Source organism: Corythoichthys intestinalis, chromosome 12, assembly GCF_030265065.1.
Source record: "Corythoichthys intestinalis isolate RoL2023-P3 chromosome 12, ASM3026506v1, whole genome shotgun sequence".
NCBI lineage: Eukaryota > Metazoa > Chordata > Actinopteri > Syngnathiformes > Syngnathidae > Corythoichthys > Corythoichthys intestinalis.
Genome location: NC_080406.1, coordinates 41,777,502 through 41,799,788, shown reverse-complemented (window position 1 = coordinate 41,799,788; position 22,287 = coordinate 41,777,502). Strand labels below are relative to the sequence as shown.

Genomic DNA, 22,287 nt, shown 5'->3' with positions numbered 1-22,287 from the left:
CATCAAAGTATACAGTGGGGCAAATAAGTATTTAGTCAACCACCAATTGTGCAAGTTCTCCGACTTGAAAAGATTAGAGAGGCCTGTAATTGTCAACATGGGTAAACCTCAACCATGAGAGACAGAATGTGGAAAAAAAAAACAGAAAATCACATTGTTTATTTTTAAAAGAATTTATTTCCAAACTAGAGTAGAAAATAAGTATTTGGTCACCTACAAACAAGCAAGATTTCTGGCTGTCAAAGAGGTCTAACTTCTTTTAACGAGGTCTAACGAGGCTCCACTTGTTACCTGTATTAATAGCACCTGTTTTAACTCATTATCGGTATAAAAGACACCTGTCCAAAATCCTCAATCAGTCACACTCCAAACTCCACTATGGCCAAGACCAAAGAGCTGTCGAAGGACACCAGAGACAAAATTGTAGACCTGCACCGGGCTGGGAAGACTGAATTTGCAATAGATAAAATGCTTGGTGTAAAGCAGGGGTCGGCAACCTATGACACGCGTGTCAGCATTGGCACGCGAAGGGTTAACCAGTGACACGCGAGCGCATGGCAAAAAAAAAAAAAAAAAAAACAACAACAAAAAAACGCCTTTTTACCTGAATTTCAGACATTTTCTGTTGCGCGCCCTGTTATTTAAGCCACACACACATCCAAGGGAATTCATGTGTAAAGAGACATGGGATTTACTCACGTCATTGCTTTCACGTATAAAAAGATGTCCCGAGAATGGAGCGGGTTGGACGCTTTCACAGACTTGTCCCGTTTTGCCCACTGGCGCTCTCTGTGCGGGAAGGGCCGCTGGCGCGATTTTATAACCTCTGACATTACGTCATTTTTGGTAGGCATCGGCTGTCACAATGTTGGTCAAATCGTGTTTTATTCCAGAGTCAGCGTTCCCAACGTCGTAACTGCAGCCAATTCAATCTCATCAAGACTGTATTTAAGAGTGTTATTCCCCCACCAAGATCTGCGCCCGCGGCTCCACCCGGGCTGGTATGGGGCTAGATCAGTCTTCTAGCCCCACACGCCCGCGCCTTCCTTGGGCACCACGAGAGCTCCACCCGGGCCCGCGCCCGAGGCTTCCATGCGCACCATGAGAGCCAGCCTCCTCGGGGAGAGGCGGCTCCACTCGGGTTCTCGCCCGAGGCTTGCGTGCGCACCGCGATAGGGAAGCTTTCTCTCCCCGGGGAAAGGCTCGCTCCTCGCGGCTCCACCCGGGCCCGCGCCCGAGGCTTCCATGCGCACCACGAGAGGGGGCTCCACTCGGGTTCTCGCCCGAGGCTTCCGTGCGCACCGCGATAGGGAAGCTTTCTCTCCCCGGGGAAAGGCTCGCTCCTCGCGGCTCCACCCGGGCCCGCGCCCGAGGCTTCCATGCGCACCACGAGAGGGGGCTCCACTCGGGTTCTCGCCCGAGGCTTCCGTGCGCACCGCGATAGGGAAGCTTTCTCTCCCCGGGGAAAGGCTCGCTCCTCGCGGCTCCACCCGGGCCCGCGCCCGAGCCTTTCGTGCGCACCGCAAGAGCCAGCCTCCCGGGGGCCGCGGCGGCTCCACCCGGGCCCGTGCCTCTCCCCGGGGAGAACAAGTGTCAAACGTCATTACGAGACAAAACATGAAAATTCATTCAAGGAGGAGTCTGACAAGGCAGAGACATTAAAACGTGCTGTGTCCAGGTAGTGTAAACAAAAACACCCTGAAAACTTTTTGTCACTGCTAAAAACACCGCCACCGAAGCAAGCTATCACTTTGCTCACTGCATTGCAAAGCAAGGAAAACCTGATGAAAAAAAGAAAAACTGATGGCGAATATATCAAAGAGGCGATCTTGTCAAGCTCAGAGGTTTTGGTTGATGGCTTGACTAACAAAGAGACACTCAAAAAAAAGGGATAAGCAGCTAAAAGTCACAAAGTAAAACCCCGAAATCAGAGCTGAGCCAAGGAAAACAGGGCCAGGGATCACATTAAGGTAGGCATCTTTTATCTTTGTAATATAAAAGAATATCTAAAATGCTGCATATAATTTACTGTTTAAGTTGATAGTGAACAACTAGCTAGTGAACTGTTGCACTTATTTTCAAGTTTTGACATTTTCTACAATATGCATTTATTTTTTAGTTGAATGGTAGTTATACGATTTCAATATATGTTCATGTTGTTTTCTTTGGGGTAAAATTACAGCTCTGTTGGATATAAAAAATTGGATGTGCGTCATTAATCTCGGTGTGGCACACTGATTGACAAGAAAATTTGAAAGTGGCACTCCACACCAAAAAGGTTGCTGACCCCTGGTGTAAAGAAATCAACTGTGGGAGCAATTATTAGAAAATGGAAGACATACAAGACCACTGATAATCTCCCTCGATCTGGGGCTCCATGCAAGATCTCACCCCATGGCGTCAAAATGATAACAAGAACGGTGAGCAAAAATCCCAGAACCACACGGGGGGACCTAGTGAATGACCTACAGACAGCTGAGACCACAGTAACAAAGGCTACTATCAGTAACACAATGCGCCGCCAGGGACTCAAATCCTGCACTGCCAAATGTGTCCCCTGCTGAAGCCAGTACACGTCCAGGCCCGTCTACGGTTTGCTAGAGAGCATTTGGATGATCCAGAAGAGGACTGGGAGAATGTGTTATGGTCAGATGAAACCAAAATAGAACTTTTTGGTAGAAACACAGGTTCTCGTATTTGGATGGGAAAGAATGCTGAATTGCATCCGAAGAACACCATGCCCACTGTAAAGCATGGGGGTGGAAACATCATGCTTTGGGGCTGTTTTTCTGCAAAGGGACCAGGACGACTGATCTGTGTAAAGGAAAGAATGAATGGGGCCATGTATCAAGAGATTTTGAGTGAAAATCTCCTTCCATCAGCAAGGGCATTGAAGATGAGACGTGGCTGGGTCTTTCAGCATGACAGTGATCCCAAACACACAGCCAGGGCAACAAAGGAGTGGCTTCGCAAGAAGCATTTCAAGGTCCTGGAGTTGCCTAGCCAGTCTCCAGATCTCAACCCCATAGAAAATCTGTGGAGGGAGTTGAAAGTCCGTGTTGCCCAACGACAGCCACAAAACATCACTGCCCTAGAGGAGATCTGCATGGAGGAATGGGCCAAATACCAGCAACAGTGTGTGAAAAGCTTGTGAAGAGTTACAGGAAATGTTTGGCCTCCGTTATTGCCAACAAAGGGTACATAACAAAGTATTGAGATGAACTTTTGGTATTGACCAAATACTTATTTTCCACCATGATTTGCAAATAAATTCTTTAAAAATCAAACAATGTGATTTTCTATTTTTTTTCCACATTCTGTCTCTCATGGTTGAGGTTTACCCATGTTAACAATTACAGGCCTCGCCTTTCAAGTGGGAGAACTTGCACAATTAGTGGTTGACTAAATACTTATTTGCCCCACAGTTGTATTTTCATAGACTGGTATATTATTGTGGTTGTTTATGTTATTTCGGTGGTTGAATATGCTTGATTAATTTTCAACTTCTAAGGTGTAATTAGATTGCGTATGTGCATTCTCTACATGTATTTTCTTTACCTCTCCCACACCAGTCTGTAAAATCTTCAGGCTTGTCTCAGACTCCAAATAGTTCTTTTCAGACACTAGAGTTAGAAACAAACAAGTGTGCCAGTGTTGAACGTAACAGGAAAAAAAGACAGCATTGTGAAATTCTATTTGAATGTGAGAAAAAACAAAATGCGTGGGTACAAAGTGTGTATATTTGTTTTCCTGCCAGGAAAATATATTTGTTTTCTCAGTCTCACCAGCTTTGGCCGCCACCTCTGCAGCTGTCATATTGAGCTCATTCTGGCGGATACGAAACGTCAGTGCTGGTCCTACCACACTGGTTGCACAAAAACACATGTGTACACACAAACTGTTAAAATAGATCATTGTATGGATTTACCAAGAAATAAACTCCAACCGGGCATACCTTAGATTGATGAAGCTGCTGGTTGTCAAATGTATTTTCTCAGCCAGTAGTTCCAGAAGCTTCACCCCATCATACAAACTCAGAGAGCTGAGAGGGAGAATTTTTTTTTACACTAATTTGTATAATCAGATATTTTTTTCCATCCATCCATCCATCCATCCGCTATCTGCCGCTTAATCTAGGGTCGGGTCGCGGGGGCAGCAGCTTCAGCAAGGAAGCTCAGACTTCACTCTCCCCAGCCACTTCAACCAGCTATTCTGATGTTCCCAAGACAACCAAGAGACCTAGTCACTCCAGTGTGTCCTAGGTAGTCCCCGGGGCTTCCCGCTAGTGGGACATGCCCGAAACACCTCTCCAGGGAGGGTGCAGGAGGCATCCGAACCAGATGCCCGAGCCACCTCAGATAGCTTCTCTTAACGCAGAGATTAGCAGCTCAACCCTGAGTCCCTGCCGGATGACCAAGCTTTTTACTCTATCTCTAAGGGAGAGCCCGGACGCCCTGAAACTTATTCCGGCCGCTTGTATCCAAGATCTTGTTCTTTCGGTCACGACCCATAGTTCGTGACCGTAGGTAAAGGTAGGAATGTACAGTCAAGTGAAAAAATTATGACACCCCATTAAATATTCCAATTCTTTATTAAGAAATGTTCACAAATCAATGTCTGATCTTGTTTTTCTTTATCTCTGGAAAAGAAAGTGATTTAATTGCAGGTAAACAACAAAAATTAACATTGTTTTACTGATTAGACCAAATATGTCAACAAAAATGCATACTCTAACTGAAGTAAAAGTTAGGACACCCTTCCACCTAATAGCTAGTGTTACACCCATTGGCTGAAATAACCTCAGTGAGGTGCTTTTGTAGCCATCTGATGTCTTTGACATCAATCTGAAGAAAGTTTGCCCCACTCCTCAACGCAGAATACTTTCAGCTGTGAGATGTTTAAGGGGTTTCTTGCATGTACAGCCCATTTTAAGTCACATCACAGCATCCCAAATAGGAATAAATTCTGGGCTTTGACTCGGCGATTCCAGGACTCTCCATTTCAGCCAGCCCTTGGTGGATTTACTGTTATATTTTGGGTTATTCTCATGTTGCAGGGTCCAGTTTCGCTTCAGTTTTAATTTTTTCACAGATGGTCTCACATGTTCCTCAAGCACCCTCTGATACATGATAGCATTCATGGTGGATTCTATGATGGTGAGCTGGCCAGGTCCTTCTGCAGCAAAGTTTCCCCAAACCATGACACTTCCACCTCCATGCTTCACAAATGGTATGAGTTTTTTTTTTCTGGAATGCTATATTGGGTTTACGCCAAATATGTCCTCTGTTCTCTGTCCAAATAATTCAATTTTAGATTCATCTGTCCAAATAACATTATTCCAGAAGTCCTGGTCCTTGTCTACATTCACTATGGCAAACTTCAGCCTGGCCCTCATGGTCTTCTTGGAGAGCAAAGGTTGCACACCTCCCGTTAGGGTTAAACCTGTGAAGTCTGATTGTAAAGGCATTCACTTTCACTTCAACAGTAGCAAGAGCCTGCTGTAGGTCCTGTGATAACATTGTAGGATTTTTGGAGACTTCTTTTAGCATCTTGCGGTTTCCTCTCGGGGTGAACTTGCTTGGACGGCCAGACCTGGGCACATTGGCAGTTGTTTTGAATGTCCTCCACTTGTAGACTATTTTCCAGACAGTGGAATGGCTGATTTTATATTCTCTTGAGGTCTTTTGAAATCTGTTACCAGACTCATAAGCGTCTACAATCTTCTTTCTGAAGGCCTCAGCAAGCTCCTTTGATCTCACCATGGTGTTCTCTCTCACTTCGTCAGTCCCTGTTGAAACTCTGCGTTGAGGAGTGAGGCAAACTTTCTTCAGACCGATGTCAAAGACTGGTAGATGGCTACAAAAATAGTTTCCCTGAAGTTACAAGGGTAAAAGGGGGTAACACTATCTATTAGGTGATAAGGTGTCCTAACTTTTTTCCTCAGTTAGAATATGCATTTTTGTTGATATATTTGGTTTAATGAGTGAAACAATGTTAATTTTTGTTGTTTACCTGCAATTAAATCACTTTCTTTTCCAGAGATATAGAAAAACAAGATCAGATACTGATATGTGAACATTTTTTAATAAAGAACTGAGTATTTAATGGGGTGTCCTTATTTTTTCACATGACTGTAGTTTGACTGGTAAATAGAGAGCTTCGCCATGTCCCAAGTGTTACCTTTTGTAGCTGGGTGTCGGACTGCCGACGCCAAGGCCCCGCTTTTGACCGCTGCCCAACTCCCTACGTACCCGACCCTCTGGCCCCTCCCACAGGTGGTGAGTCGATAGGATGGGGGACCCATGTTGCCTTTTCGGGTTGTGCCCGACCAGGCCCCACGGATACAGGCCCGCACACCAGACGCTCGCCTTCGAGCCTTACCGCCAGAATATTTTTTTTCCTCTCAAAGAATTACGTTTTAACCCCTTCAGAACTGCATTTTTCTGCTGGGCAAAAAAAAAAAAAAAAGAAATCTGCGCTGATTTTGACTCAAACACCATAACAAAGTGCAATTTTTTGGTCGGGGATATTTCATGTTTTTATTGGTTATTTTTTATGTTAATGTGTTTTTAATGAGAAATGAGCACTTTACTTTGCCCTTTTTGAAGTTGCGTTTGGTCAGCCATTTTTAAAGAGCCAAAAATAGCAGTGAGGGTGTGCCAAAAGTCATGATTTGATTTCAATGGGTAAAGTTTAATCCAATTATCTCCCAAAAGTGGCAATAGCAACTAAATTCCATGTATTTATTGGTTTAGAGATGCGTACGCGTCATGTTCTTCAGCAGCATGCTTAGGTCTGAAGGGGTTAAGATACAAAGAATTAATAGTTTTAAGATACAGTACATGCATTTTTGGCAAGACATAGCTGAATTTTTTGCTTGATTAAGCAACCCTAAACTGAGCAGAAAAAAAACATTGAATGTTCATAATTTATCATCATTTCTATGTGTTGATAACTTAGAAAAAATTATTATGGCGATAGAAGTAGAAGAAAATCCCCCCCAAAAAGTACATGCACAGTAAATTCCCCATACCACCACAGTAATATGGTATACATGATAAAAGAAAAAATAAAACATGATATTTAAACTAATGGGATGCTGATGCATACTTGCAAAATTATCAACACCTGGCCTATCCTGCCACCGTTAGCGTTGGTGCATCGCAATGTTCAAATCATACATAGTGTTCCAGTGGCTAAATATTGATACGAAAGCTTTGTTTTTAATGAATACTTAGACCTATTACATCATTTTAGGAGTATTTTTGAGGCGGTACTCAGAGTGAAGTTATGAAGCACTACAAAACATGGTGATTTAGGATGTAATACTGACCTGTGGTTGGTGACAATGTAGCCATACTCTTCCTTATCCCCTACAGCCTCAACCTGTGGAATTCCCTCCCCCTTCAAACCTGCCCCTTCTTCAGGAACAACCAATGGTGTGTGAGAGGCAGACAGAGGGGGCCCTATGCTCTTTGTTGTAGGCATGGTTACAGCTGACACTGGTAGGGGGGCCTGAGGGGCATCAGGTGCAATGGGGACAGAAACAAGCTTCTCTGGTTTCCTTGACATGCTGTCTGTTTTTAACAGTTGCATCTATTAAGAAAAAAAAGACAGGTTGAGACTGCAATTGGACAAACTATAGCTATAGAAATGAGGATTTTGCACCCAGTCAAAGTGAATAATCTATTCTGTAAGTCTCAGTTCTATATCAATTCTCGCATTTTAGACATCAAGTCTCAAAACCGAGTCAACTTAACCATCTCTGGGTAACCAGAAACTAATTTAACGAAAATCCCTACATTAAATAGATGTTTACATACCTCCTTTAGAGTGACGAGGTCCTTCTCATCGGGATCTAAGGTGAAAAGATAGACACAAACAAACAAAAAATGAAAGCAACAAAGTACATTCAACTCAAGTTTCATGCATCAAGAGGATGGTAAACCAGTTTGTATACCTTGTGTCTTGTCTTGGGCCTGCAAAAGCTGCAGTATGAGGGCTAGTTTATAGAGCTGCTCCTGGCTGAGTTCTTTAGGCTCAACTCCATACCTTTGTAAGACCCCTGACATTTTCTGAAGCAAGCCATCTAACAGAATATAGAGCATACTTTTAGAAAGAACAACACAATTTCAATGGCAAATAACTGTTCTAGGTTTTGTAATAGAAATGTATAAAGATCTTAGCATTTCTGTTTTTCCCTCACCATTGTTTCCTGACGGAGTCCTGGCAACTTGAGAGAATTTATTTTGGAGCGGCGGTTGCCTGTTAGTAGATCCAAGTCTCTCCTCCAGGGTGTAATCCTCTGCATAGTCTACTGGTATCTCCATTTGCAAGTCATCATAGTAAGGCAGGCCTGAGAATACATTATTATAAAAAAACAAATTCCAATATAGGTCCGTCACAATATTTCTATCTACCGTAATTTTCAGACTATAAACCGTTACTGTTTTCCCTCATTTTGAATCCTGCGGCTTATTGTCCAGTGCAGCCTATTTGTTGATTTATTTGGGCATGGACTTCATCATGATATTGACGGGACACATTCCCCAGTCACTGCGCCACGCCTTCAAGTAGGGGGTCGTTCCACACTCCGCTTCAGTCGGTCGAAGTTGATCTCAGTTATTCTCAAACACATGCAGCGATCCAACGCTGGATTTAGGTTGAAAAAATACGAAAGCTGTATCTCATACAAACAGGAAGGATTGTCTCAGGAGTGATTTGTTCGAGGATTCAAGGTAATTATTATATTTTTAGTAGCATGTATGCATTTTGAAACGTGAAAAAAATCAATGGGAGAAATTAACTGCTACGGCATTGGCGTCATAATTAGCAATATTTACGTAAAATAAATGCTAACTGCCCGTTTTTTTTTTTTTTTTTTTTTTTGCTTTTAACCAAGAATCGAGACTGTTTTACGTCCATATCTATAAAGAATTCAGGGATTTAAGCATCTATTCACAAGCAATTTCAACGTAAAAAGCTCTTTGTGGTGATAAGGCGGCACCACAGTGGCTTAAAGACTAGCAGCATATTTGACATATTTACGTAAAATAAATTCTAACTGCCTGCTGGTTTTTTTTTTTTTTTTTTGCTTTTAACCAAGAATCGAGACTGTTTTACGTCCATATCTATAAAAAATTCAGGGATTTAAGCATTTATCCACAAGAATTTTCAACTTAAAAATGTCTTTGTGGTGATATGGCGGCGCAACAGTGGCTTAAAGACTAGCAGCACATTCGACATATTTACGCAAAATAAATGCTAACTGCCTGTTTTTTTTTTTTTTTTGGTTTTAACCAAGAATCGAGACTGTTTTACATACATATCTATAAAGAAGTCAGGGATCTAAGCATTTATTCACAAGAATTTTCAACGTAAAAAGGTCTTTGTGGTGATAAGGCGGTGCCACAGTGGTTTAAAGACTAGCAGCACATTCGACATACTAGTATTTACGTAAAATAAATGCTAACTGCCCGTTTTTTGTTTTTTTTTGCTTTTAACCAAGAATCGAGACTGTTTCACGTCCATATCTATAAAGAATTCAGGGATTTAAGAATTTATTCAGAAGAATTTTCAACACAAAAATCTCTTTGTCTGTGTTTCCACTTGGTCAGCTTTGACGGAGACAGGCCCCCAATCAATTGGCCCAGCGCCCTGTGTCCTGTCAATATATTATGAAGTCTATGATTTGGGTAAATAGGTAACACTTTATTTGACAGCGGCATCATAAGACTGTCATAAGACCGTCATAATTATGACATGACACTGCCATGGGCATTAATGAATGCTGATGACAGAAGTCCTTAAGTATCTTCCGACAACTTTTGGCAGTAAGCATTCGTTAATGCTCATGGCAATATCATGTCATAATTAAGACCGTCCTATGACAGTGTTATGACACCACTGTTAAATAAAGTGTTACCGGTTAATATGTTTTGGTGTAAATATCCCATAATACAGTGAGAAAAGCTGCAGCTTATAGTCTGGGGGGGCTTATCTATGATCAAATGCCGTTTTCGTGTCAAATTTAATAGGTTGCTGCTTATAGTAAGGTGCGGGCTTATAGTCTGAAAATTACGGTATAACTCATCGGTTGCCATTGACATTGCTAGACATCCAATCCATTTGAACTGGGAGGGTTGTACCAAATGATAGCAGGTCATTCACTCCCAGCCCTCTCTGTTCAAATGGAATGAAAGTTTACTAGTGACAAACTCACTTAAATTCACCGCAGAAGGATGAAAAGAACCACATTTTTGGATCTCTATCATTGTCAGTGCCACTGAAAGAGCTAATATCAGTAATGTCTTTACTTGCAGAAGCCAAGGATGCTGGCCCACGATGGCGATAAGATGGTGCAGATGCCAAATACGTGGACAATGCCTGCTGGAGGAGCTGCCTGTCCCGTTCTCGCTCTCTCTGATTTGCCTTCGACCACACGGAAGGACGGGCGTAGCCTCCTCCTCCAATGAGTCCGCTTTCTGCTTCATCTTGGTGCCTGTGCTGGGATCGGGGAGAGGACTGCTAGTTTGTTTACGTTCTTACAATTAAAGGTTAATTTAAGCAAAAGTATTTGCTACATAGATTGAGTGCCAAATGCTGCTCGGTGGTCCGACATGCACACTGCAACATTATCAGTTTGTTAAATGTTTGTATTATTTTTCAAGGATTTTGAATTTTTTTTTTTTTTACTTTTAAGTAGCTATGAAATGAAGACATGTATGGTGGACTGTGTGAGTCTAACCTGCTGGTATGTGTAAGGGTTGAAGTAGGCTGCCTGCATCGATATTGGTGACTGAGCAGGATCAGCGTAGTCCACGTAGTTGCCGGCAGGTGCTGCAGATCCTGACTTGGAGATGTGCTGTTTGGACCTTACATCCGAGCCCGAAACAAAAGGATTAGGATGGAACAAGGAATGGTAGATTACAGATAAAGTGCAAGGGGAGTTAAACTGCAGACGGAGGATTTACGGGATTGATCAGACACCCCTCTTGACTTTTGATCTTTATCCGTAAACATGACTGCAGCTAGAGAGTACTTACGGAGAATATGAAGAAGAATTTGGTTTGGATGACTGGGTGACATGAGGAACTCTCTTCAGTTCCTTAGATAAAATATACTGGGTGAGGTCATCCTGCCAGGAAAGACCTATATGTATGCATAACGAGTACAGACAGAGTGTAAAGTACAGTAATCTAAAAAAAACCCCACCATATATACCTTATATGTGCAGTGTATATGTGATTTTATGTTGAGTTGTCTCAACTCAAACTCGCCTTGTAGCATGAGCTGTTTAAGGACTTCTTGCATTCTTTTCAGTACAGGAACTGTCACTTGGTACTGGACCCGGTCCTGCTTCGAACTGTGACACTGACCAAAGAGCCCATCTGGTAAACGCACATGCACATTTATTGTAATTTACATTGTAGTAAAAAAAAACACCAACATGTATCATCTTTTATGTAAAAGTATCGTCTTGTCCATTTTCATTAAAAGTGAACACCCAATCTCTGCAACATGCTGCCTTCTATTTACATGGAGTATAAAATATGCAGAGCTTTCCTGATGCTACCTTTCTGTCCCATATGACCACAGTAGCACTTAACAGTGACTCATGCAATTGAAGTACAGCCCACACTTTATCCTGATTGCCAAAGTACCCTCAACATTGGCCTCTTGCTGTCACTGATTGTCATTTTGAACATTTTCTATTTACTGGCTTCAAGTCAGTGGCTTGCAACCTCATGGGCAAAGCATGACTATATCTAGATCATCTTTAGTTGTGTTTTACAAAGATACATTTTCCCTTTTAAAGTTTTTCTCAATTGCTTTAGTACGTTTCTGAGAGCAGAATTCTCAAAACAGTTTGTGCATTTCTCAAAATATGTCGCAAAAGTAGCAAAACAACATGGATTTATGGATTACCTGCAAAAGCCATTTTTTGTGCAAAATTCTTGGTCTATCACTCAAAACTAAATTTCTGTGTCAATGAACATGTCAGTGCTGTCAGAATGACAAGTCGTTGTTTCATTGTGCTTTGTCATGCTCTCACTATAATAGTTACTCTGGTGGAAGGCTCTGATGCTGAAGATGGTTTAGTATTGATAATAGTTAAAAGTTACACCTTTGTGTGTGGGTGATTGAGTGCAAGAGACTGGACAAAATTCAGTGTAAACTTTTACTAGTTGTATTGAGTTCATTTTGTATGCACTTATGTATTAGTCGAATTTTTCTTTTATCTCAGACAATAGTTAATGGTGGTTTAAATACCTGACATGTTTCGGCGGACACTTCCGCCTTCATGAGAGTCACCGTTGTTAGTGTGACGCGTCTTCTTATCAGCTGATGGATGAAGACGTGACTCACCTGTCAGATTGACAGGTGAGTCACGCCCTCTGCTGACCATCCACTCTTCCGAGATGCCAGTCCAGGTAGAAGAGAGCATGGACGCCCCTTTGTCCATGTTGATGGTCCTCGGGCCCCGCTTGCGGATCTTAATGGCCTCCCTGATCCAACGCTGATGTTTGTTGTCTTCAGTGCAGTTGACTCAGGCCTTTTCGCAGTCTATGATGTGGTTTTCCCTTTTGCAGTGATCGGTGATGGCTGATTTGTGATGTTCCTGTTGTGCATGTTCTTTTATTGTTTGTCTCATTGTTGTCTCCTTTTCACATTCCTTCTTGTGTTCCATTTTTCTTGTAACAAAGCTCCTCCCTGTCTCCCAGATATATGATTTATTGCATGATTTGCATGGAATTTCATACTGTAAATGGAGTTACATTTGTTTTCTGAGTGGATTTTGTCCTTTGGATGGACCAATATCTGGCAGAGTGTTTTGTGTGGTATGACCGGTGTGTTTATGTCGTACTTTTTCATGACTTTTAGAATACGTTCTGTGACTCCTCTCACTTATGGCAACGTCACCATATCTCTGTGTTGTGTTTTTTTGGTCTTTTGTTTCCCCCCTGTGTTGTTCTTGTTTTTAACCTGCCTTGCACCTTTTGCTATCGCCCACTGTGGATACTGACACCTTTTTAGTGCACGTTGTATGTATTGATGTCCTCTCTAGCTATACAGCGTGGAAAGAATCTTCTTGAATGCCTTGGCCAGCCTCTGCAGTGATGTCACTGCATGCTGCATTCATGGCATCCAGAAGAGTCATCTGATGCGATCATACATTTGCCATCGCCATGTGAAGAAAAAATCTTCTATGGGATTGAGGAATAGGGAGTATGGTGGGAGGAACTCCATTACCACTCTGTTGTGGGTTGCAAACCATTCCCTGATTATGTTGGAGTGGTGGAAACTCACATTGTCCCAAACTATCACAAATTTTGGCAGGTTAAAATAAGTTACGTAAAATAATTAACAAAAATGCTTAGAAATAAGCACAGACATTTTGACATATTCTGACAACACGTTAATCTATTTTGCATTTAAAGATTTATGCAATGAAATAATGATTAAATGTTGTGGGTGGTGAGGTTATTCCATAGATACCCATGATAATCCATTTTGACCATCATGACAGATGCATCTGATAATGTAGGAAACAGCAGAGAATTGTACAAAACCATGTGCATGGATGCACAAAAACATCTGCAACTGGCTCAAAAAAATGAGAAACTGCTTTTTTGATGTGCACGAGTGATACAATGATGCGAGGATTGAGAGTAGTTTTGAGTATTTCAAGTCTGAGCAGAGAAATGTACTAAAGCAACTGAGAAAAACTGTCAATCTAAACTGATGAAACATAGTGTATAAAATGTTTACAAATAAAGAAAAAAGAATTAACTTTCAGATTGCAATGTGAGAGAATGACTAAAAGCGAGAGGATATTTTTCTGGCGCAACGATGAGTCACTGCAGTCTTTCGGTACACCCTCTAAATTTGACACAAACCCGCCTTCCTTGGTGACACTGTGAATTGTTGCAATGAGGAGATTAAATGGGATTAATGTGCTTTTTTAGCCTGTAATTATACATCAAATAGTGCAAAGTGTATTATTTCAACCACAAAATAAGCATAATATTGCATGGTTTTGCCTCATTTCTATTTTTTCAGGATTGTGGAACGAACAGACAGAAAACACAGTACAGTTGGCTGCAAAATCTATTTCCATGGAAATTTTAAGGAGCCAGTTTCTGGGGATAAAGAGTCAAATAAAGATACAGACTCTCAAGTGTATTTTCTCTTTCGACATATTATAGGCCATGTGTATTGTTGCAAACTTAATGCAAAAAAAAAAAAAAAAAAACTGAATGAAATGTCACGTGTATCAGATAGTTCCATTTTCTGTTGAATCAATGTGGATGCTTCTTCTGCCAAACCTAATTTGGCAGCTACTGATGTTAGTAAACATACGACCTGTACTATCTGCCGCTGGACTGCATGTGCAGGCATATTTTATATTCTGTGCTATGGCTGAGCTATGTGCGCAAGTGCAATTTCCACCGAGAAGTGCGTAAGCGTGTGTCAGTGACTCATCACTGTATTAGCACAACAACTGTGGGGGTGTCGACCCTGACATGATGTCAGTGTTGCTATGGAGACAGCAGAGTAGGGAGGTGGGGCTTCGGGAAAGCTTGTGAAAGGAAGGTGGAAAGGTAACAGTGGGACATGGACGCATGGGGATGCTAAAGGGAACAAAATCCTTGATTTGATTTGAAATGATTTTGCCGTACAAGTCATGTTTATTGCAAAAACCGGATGTTTTCTTCGTCATAAATGCTACGAATGTTTGTGTGTGAGCTTGTGAATGTGTGTGTCTTACCATTGGAGCAAAACTGATCCCTGAAGCACAGTTTTCTCTCAAACAGGCAGCCTGATCCAGAGTAAAAACAAACAAGACCCACAGGTAAAAATTAGTGAATTCAACAGTCTGACATTCACCTGAGTTTTTCCAAATCCAGCCATCTTTGCATCCATCTATTTTCTATATCACTAACCCGCAGGATAATAAGTGTTGGAACATTGGACTGGTTGCAAGCCAGGGCATACACAAACATAATAAACAACCATTTGAACTCAGATTTACATCTGGGGGACATTTAGAGACTTCAATTAACCTAAAAAATATTTTCTAATGAGATAAATAAAATATAGAAGGAAGCAGCTGGGATTGACACATACACAAGCACAGAGAGAACATTCCACCCCGAAACTCAGAAATGTCAGGCAAATGTGCCAAACATTCCACCACCGTTCAAACCCCTTGGGATACAAAAATCAATCTAAAAAGAAATTGCTGCAGGTTTAAAGTAAACTGCATTTTTTTTCCAACTGACTACAAATAAATGTAATTTGGTTCTACTGTATGTGTTATCGAATAAAGTGTGCAACTTAGGAATTGTCAATGTTACGTTCATGTTTCAACTTTTTTCTTCGGGTTTCAAGGGAAATAAATATCTTTCATTTTGTGTGAATGAGCAGGTGTGTAGATAGGACACAAGCGTTTCAACTAATGCATGGTTCTTTCTGTCTGCCTTTCTGATTTGCAGTCCTCTGCTGTCCATTTGTATGTCAGAGACAATCAAAATCAAATCTAAGTCAAAGCCAAGCATGCGTTTGACTAAATGTGGATACATCATGAATCACCTACAAAGGTATTATCTCTACTCAGCTTTGACTGACAAGATTTAACAATGAGGTTATGATCACACACAGTTTATTGTGAGTTTAAAACAGCTTAGGTGAGGCATTAAGGCCCTTTCATGACAATTAATAAATTATTCGGGATATTAGAAACTACTCCATATGATTCAGTGCAGTTCTAATCCAGCCAAACAATAGACATTTGAGGAAAAACGAGAGTACTGTATACACAAATTTCTATTACCATTTTTACCACACTTATCTGTATATTGGATGCAAGCAATTTATTCCTTAGGCAATTATTTCCTCCACACATACAATACAGCTTGTTTTCAGTTGAGTTGCTGTTTATCCCACATCATTACAAATGACACTTCTTTACTCACTGTGTAAATGAATCCTGCAGCGATTGAATAGATTCTTAACAATCTCACATTCAAAGCAATATCATAAACCTAAATTAATATAGTTACACAAGATAAACCCAATGTATAACATTTATGTATTATTTATATATGTCTTTGACTTTATAAAAGCTTCATTGACAGCAAACCTCTTCTTCTGTCTTACATTCAGTCGTGGATGATATGATCATAAAACAGAGTTTATTCAAACAAATAATAAACACAATACCAAATAGAACAGAGAGAGCATACGAGAGGTGCACAGAGGCAGTTAAGTACTGGACATATGGCTGTTAACTCTATGACCAGAAAATGCAAAAAGCACTCCTTATCACATCCTTTTCTGGAGCAAATCATTAACCACTGTTAAATATTTAAAAAAATGTTTATGAAGAACAATCGTATTTTGACAGAAACACTGTGTTCATAAAGGAAGTCAAAGTAAAGGATGACAGCTGTTCAAGTATACCAAAGCATACAGACTTTGAACATCAATCCATGCATCCCTCATCTCCATCATCTTACCGTATCTCTCCGACTGCCCTGCGTGAAACATGATGGTGAGGAGCAGCACAGCGCGCCATGCCCTTGGATGCTGCATGGTGCATTCAAATTTCACGCCAGAAGAAAAAATATTTGCTGTTTTCTCTCCTTCAAATCTCCATTGTGTACAAAGTAAGGCTGTGGAGCCAGTGTGGACGGCTCACATATGGAGCACGACCCTCTTGTGGCAGCCTGTTGTAGTGTGAAGCTCTAATCGGTTGGAAATATAGATTTATTTTATTGTTATTATTATTATTTTTTTTACCCCTCTTCCTATTAGTGACTTAGCCAGCCTGGGTTGATGCTAAAAGTCAAAATTCTCCTTTTGAGAAGACGTAAAAGATGAGACGGAGGGGCGGGGCCAGAAGCACCATTGCGGAAATAACGTAAAACCAAATGAACCGTGGACGAAGCTGCAGGTGCGTCATACCAAGCTCAAATAGAAAAGGGGACACGAGTGCAGACGCAAACGCTATCCTTGGAACACCATCTGTGACAGTCTTTTAGGTAGCTCACTTGTGTTTTTCAATGTGTGGGAACTAACAAAATACAGATACGTTTGCAAATAGCTGAAATTTCAAGGCAAAAACAAAAGCTTGCAGACTTTTGCACATTTACTTTTACTTGAATATCCCTACATATACATGTACATATAACTCGTACTAAAATGTATCTTTTAAGAACTATAAGTCTTTCTATCCATGGATCGCTTTAACAGAATGTTAATAATGGTAATGCCATCTTGTTAATTTATTGTTATAATAAAGAAATACAGTACTTATGTACCGTATGTCGAATGTATATATCCATCTTGTGTCTTATCTTTCCATTCCAACAATAATTCACAGAAAAATATGGCATATTTTATAGATGATTTGAATTGCGATTAATTGCGATTACTTACGATAAATTTTTAAGCTGTAATTAACTCGATTAAAAAAATAAATAAAAAAAAAAAAAAAATAAAAAAATTAAAAAATTAAAAAAAAAAAAAAAAAAAATATATATATATATATATATATATATATATATATATATATATATATATATATATATATATATATAACTGCAAATGACCCCCTCTGCCAGATAATCACCAAGAGTGGATTCGGGTACCCGTTCCGAACCACATCTATCTGTCTATCTATCTATCTATCTATCTATCTATCTATCTATCTATCTATCTATCTATCTATCTATCTATCTATCTATCTATCTATCTATCTATCTATCTATCTATCTATCTATCTATCTATCTATCTATCTATCTATCTATCTATCTATCTATCTATCTATCTATCTATCTATCTATCTATCTATCTATCTATCTATCTATCTAATCTATCTATCTATCTATCTATCTATCTATCTATCTATCTATCTATCTATCTATCTATCTATCTATCTATCTATCTATCTATCTATCTATCTATCTATCTATCTATCTATCTATCTATCTATCTATCCATCCATCCATCCATCCATCCATCCATCCATCCATCCATCCATCCATCCATCCATCCATCCATCCATCCATCCGTATATATATATGTATATATATATATATATATATATATATATATATATATATATATATATATATATATATATATATATATATATATATATATATATATATATATATATATATATATATATATATATATATATGAACTGCAAATGACCCCCTCAGCCGGATCATCACCAAGAGTGGTTACCGGTTCCGAAGTGGAACAACCATCAGTCACCTCCTCTACATGGATGACATCAAGCTGTATGCTAAGAACGAGCGTGACATCGACTCCCTGATCCACCTCACGAGAATATACAGCAATGACATCGGGATGTCATTCAGACTAGATAAGTGTCGGCGAATGGTATCCAGAAGAGGGAAAGTGATCTCAACTGAAGGGGCTGAACTACCTGAAGGCAACATAACAGATGTGCAGGACAGCTACAAATACCTGAGGATCCTACAGGCAAATGGAAACCATGAGGAAGCAACTAGAAGGTCTGCCACAACCAAATGCCGACAGAGGGTGAGGCAGGTCCTCAAGAGTCAGCTGAATGGCAAGAATAAGATCCAGGCCATTAACAGCTATGCCGTACCAGTAATCAGATACCCTGCTGGCATCGTATCCTGGCCACTGGAAGAGATGCAGGCTACCGACATCAAGACAAGGAAGCTCCTTACAATGGACGGAGGGTTTCACCCTAAATCCAGCATCCTGAGGCTCTACACAAAGCGGAATGAGGGAGGCCGAGGACTAGTGAGCATCAGAGCCACTATCCAGGAGGAAACTACATCCCTCCAAGAGTACATCATGAAAATGGCACCCAGTGATGACCTACTCGGTGAATGCCTCAGGCAACAGAAGCCCAATAAGGAGGAGGACCCTGAGGAGCTATCATGGAAGGACAAGCCCCTGCATGGTGTGTACCACCGACAAATTGAGGAGGTAGCTGACATGGGAAAAACATACCAGTGGCCGGAAAAGGCCGGACTGAAAGACAACACGGAGGCACTGGTCATGGCCGCACAAAAACAGGCCCTTAACACAAGAGCAATAGAGGCCGGGGTCTATCACACCAGACAGGACCCAGGTGCAGGCTATGCAAAGAGGCCCCTGAGACAGTCCAGCACATCACAGCAGGGTGTAAGATGCTAGCAGGCAAGGCATACATGGAACGACATAACCAGGTAGCAGGCATATTGGACAGGAACATCTGTGCCGAGTACGGACTGGAGACCCCGGAGTCAAGGTGGGCGACACCTCCAAAGGTGGTCGAGAACAGCCGAGCCAAGATCCTGTGGGACTTCCAGATCCAGACAGACAAACTGGTGATGGCCAACCAGCCTGACGTAGTGGTGGTGGATAAACATCAGAAGACAGCAGTAGTGATAGATGTAGCAATCCCGAGCGATAGCAACATCAGGAAGAAAGAACACGGAAAGCTGGAGAAATATCGAGGGTTGAAGGAAGAGTTGGAGAAAATGTGGGGAGTAAAGGCAAGAGTGGTGCCAGTTGTGATCGGGACACTAGGGGCAGTAACCTAGCCCCAATGGACTATAAGCCGCACCTGTCCTCACTGTATTATAGGATAATTACACCAAAAGATATTAACCTGATAGCACTTTATTTCACAGCGGGATCATTTGACTGTAAAAAAACAAACGAAACTCCATGAAGCTTTGAAATAATTGGCTGCTTCATTGCTTCAAGAAGCTTAATTTGGCTCTCACTGCTCCCTTAGGGGAGACAGTCAAACTCTGCTGCCACCTGCTGTCAACATTGTTGTTGTCCAACATGCCTACTAGCATACATTGCAGTGCTAAAAATGTAAATAACAATCAAAATTCATGTTCTGTGCTAATTATTTCTTCAGTTACCATTCCAGTTGTTTCATTAATTGCTAGTTATGGTAATTGGTAACATTTTTTTTTGACAGTGGCACCATAAGACTGTCAGACTGTCGTTAGACAATAATAATCATGACATGACACTGTCATGAGCATTAATGAATGCTTATAACAGATGTCATTTAGTGTTATCCGGCAAATTATCTCACGTTTTAATGGATGTAAAAGATCCAAGTTGGACGTAAATGGAGTTAGTGATGTAATTTGCCAGATGAAACTTAATGACATCTGTCATAAGCATTCAGTAATGCCCATGATAGTGTCATGTCACAGTCTTATGACAGTCTTATGACACCATTGGCAAATAAAGTGTGACCTATTAAACCAAATAAATCAACAAATAAGACGCAGTGGACTGTAAGCCGCAGGATTCAAAATGAAGGAAAAAAGTAGCGGCTTATAGTCTGAAAATTACAGTAATCATAATTACAGTTTTTCTCAATTGATTTTGTATATTTCTCAGATCAGAATTTAAATACTCGAAACTACTTGGTCAGTCCTCTCAACATGTTGCACAAGTAGCAAAATAACATGGAACACCTGCAAAAGCCAGTTTTTTTGTTGTTGTGCAAAATACTTAGTCTATAGCTCAAAATAAATTTCTGTGTCAGAACATGTCAGTGCTGTCAGAATGACAAGTCCGTGTTTCACCGTGTCAAATTGCTTTGTCATGCTCTCAATTGAACTGTTTTTCTGGTGGAAGGCTCTGATGCTGAAGATGGTGTACATGCGTTATGATGAAAACTGCAAATGACACTTTTGTGTGTGGAGATTGATTGCAAGACACTGGACAAGATTCATTTGACACTTTTACTCTTTTTACAATTTCTTGACAGACCATGTCAATGCGATACAGAAAGCAAAAAACAGATAAAATAAAAACAAAACAAAAAAACAAACAAAAAAGCAAAATTAGAAATGTGAACATAAAAAAATCGACACAACTAAACTTTGAGTGCTACATGTCAGGATTTCCCCCCCATTCTTTCTACACATCTTAACATTCCTCCCTGTTAGGCCACAAATTTTCATCCATGTCACAATGGATGTCCTCTCTTACTGTACAGCGTGGAAAGAATCTTCTTGAATGCCTTATCCAGCCTGTGCAGGCATCTGCTGTGATGTCACTGCATGCTGTATTCATGGCATCCAGAAGATTCATCTGAGTATGAGGCTGACGATCATACACTTGCCATCTCCATGTGGAGAAAAATTCTTCTATGGGATTGAGGAATGGTGAGTATGGTGAGAGGAACTCCATTACCATTTGGTTGTGGGTTGCAAACCATTCCCTGATTATGTTGAACTGGACGGAGACCCACATTGTCCCAAATTATTGCAAATTTTGGAACTTTAAAATAAGTTACGTAAAATAAGTAACGTAAATGCTCGGAGATAAGCACACACATGTTGACATATTCTGACAACATGTTCATGCATTTCGCATGTAAATACTTATGCAATGAAGTAGTGACTAAATGTTGTGGGTGGTGAAACTATTCAATCAAGACCCATGATCATCCATTTTGACCATCATGACAGATGCAACTAAGGATGTAGGAAACAGCAGAGAATGAGAAACTGCTTTTTTGATATGCACTAGTGATACGATGTTGCGAGGATTGAACATGTAGTTTTGAGAATTTCAATTCTGATCTGAAACTAATCCACTTGCAAAATAGATTTTAGAAAGTCTGTTGCCAAATCTCTAATGGTGCAGCAAATACATTTTGTAGACACAATTTGGCATGAACTGTTTCGCAGTGTGAATATTCAAAAAAAAAAAAAAAAAAAAGAAAGTTATGGTTGCTACTGGTCTGATTGTTTGAGGGTTTGTTTCCTAAGTCCTCTGAGTGCTCATTAAGTATTCCACGCATTTTCAATTTGATATTATAACTTTATGATCATGTTGTATCATCGCCCTAAAGTGGCAGTATGATACTGCACATTTTGAAATTGCCTCTTGACTATTACAAAGATTTCTTAGCATTCAATGTCCCTGACAAAGACTACCTTTGGGATGTGTTCAGATGTCAAATCCAGAGTAAACATTTTCAGCAACTACGTTATCTTTTCATGTAAAGGCCTACAATTTGATATACATTGTGATTTGAAAAGAATGTGCCAAAACCAGGAGTGAAAGTGGGCGGGAACGGTCAGGAACGCAGTTCCGGTATAAGATTCAGGGCCAGAACGCAGTTCCGGTATAAGATTCAGGGCCGGAATGCTGTTCCGGTTCACGGTGCTTTGATTCCAAAAATATATAACTGCAGCTGTCAAAACGCTATGTAAAAAAAAAAAAAAAAAAAAAAACTGCTAAGCTGC

General features: G+C 40.5%; 1 protein-coding gene across 2 annotated transcripts in view; it reads right to left on the bottom strand.

Moving 5' to 3' along the window:
• LOC130927197 (receptor-type tyrosine-protein phosphatase-like N) overlaps positions 1-16,815 on the bottom strand; it is a 28,945-nt gene extending 12,130 nt beyond the window's left edge. For both annotated transcript variants that reach the window (XM_057852847.1, XM_057852848.1), the window contains exons 1-13: positions 16,524-16,815; positions 14,774-14,824; positions 11,280-11,390; positions 11,046-11,151; positions 10,748-10,874; positions 10,317-10,506; positions 8,207-8,356; positions 7,961-8,089; positions 7,824-7,858; positions 7,334-7,596; positions 3,956-4,042; positions 3,786-3,865; positions 3,559-3,623 (exon numbers count right to left, since the gene is read on the bottom strand). In XM_057852847.1, the coding sequence (XP_057708830.1) occupies positions 3,559-3,623; positions 3,786-3,865; positions 3,956-4,042; positions 7,334-7,596; positions 7,824-7,858; positions 7,961-8,089; positions 8,207-8,356; positions 10,317-10,506; positions 10,748-10,874; positions 11,046-11,151; positions 11,280-11,390; positions 14,774-14,824; positions 16,524-16,599 (1,470 nt within the window). In that variant the 5' untranslated portion in view covers positions 16,600-16,815. The remainder of the gene's footprint in view (positions 1-3,558; positions 3,624-3,785; positions 3,866-3,955; positions 4,043-7,333; positions 7,597-7,823; positions 7,859-7,960; positions 8,090-8,206; positions 8,357-10,316; positions 10,507-10,747; positions 10,875-11,045; positions 11,152-11,279; positions 11,391-14,773; positions 14,825-16,523) is intronic.
• Between the last annotated feature and the right edge of the window lie 5,472 nt (positions 16,816-22,287).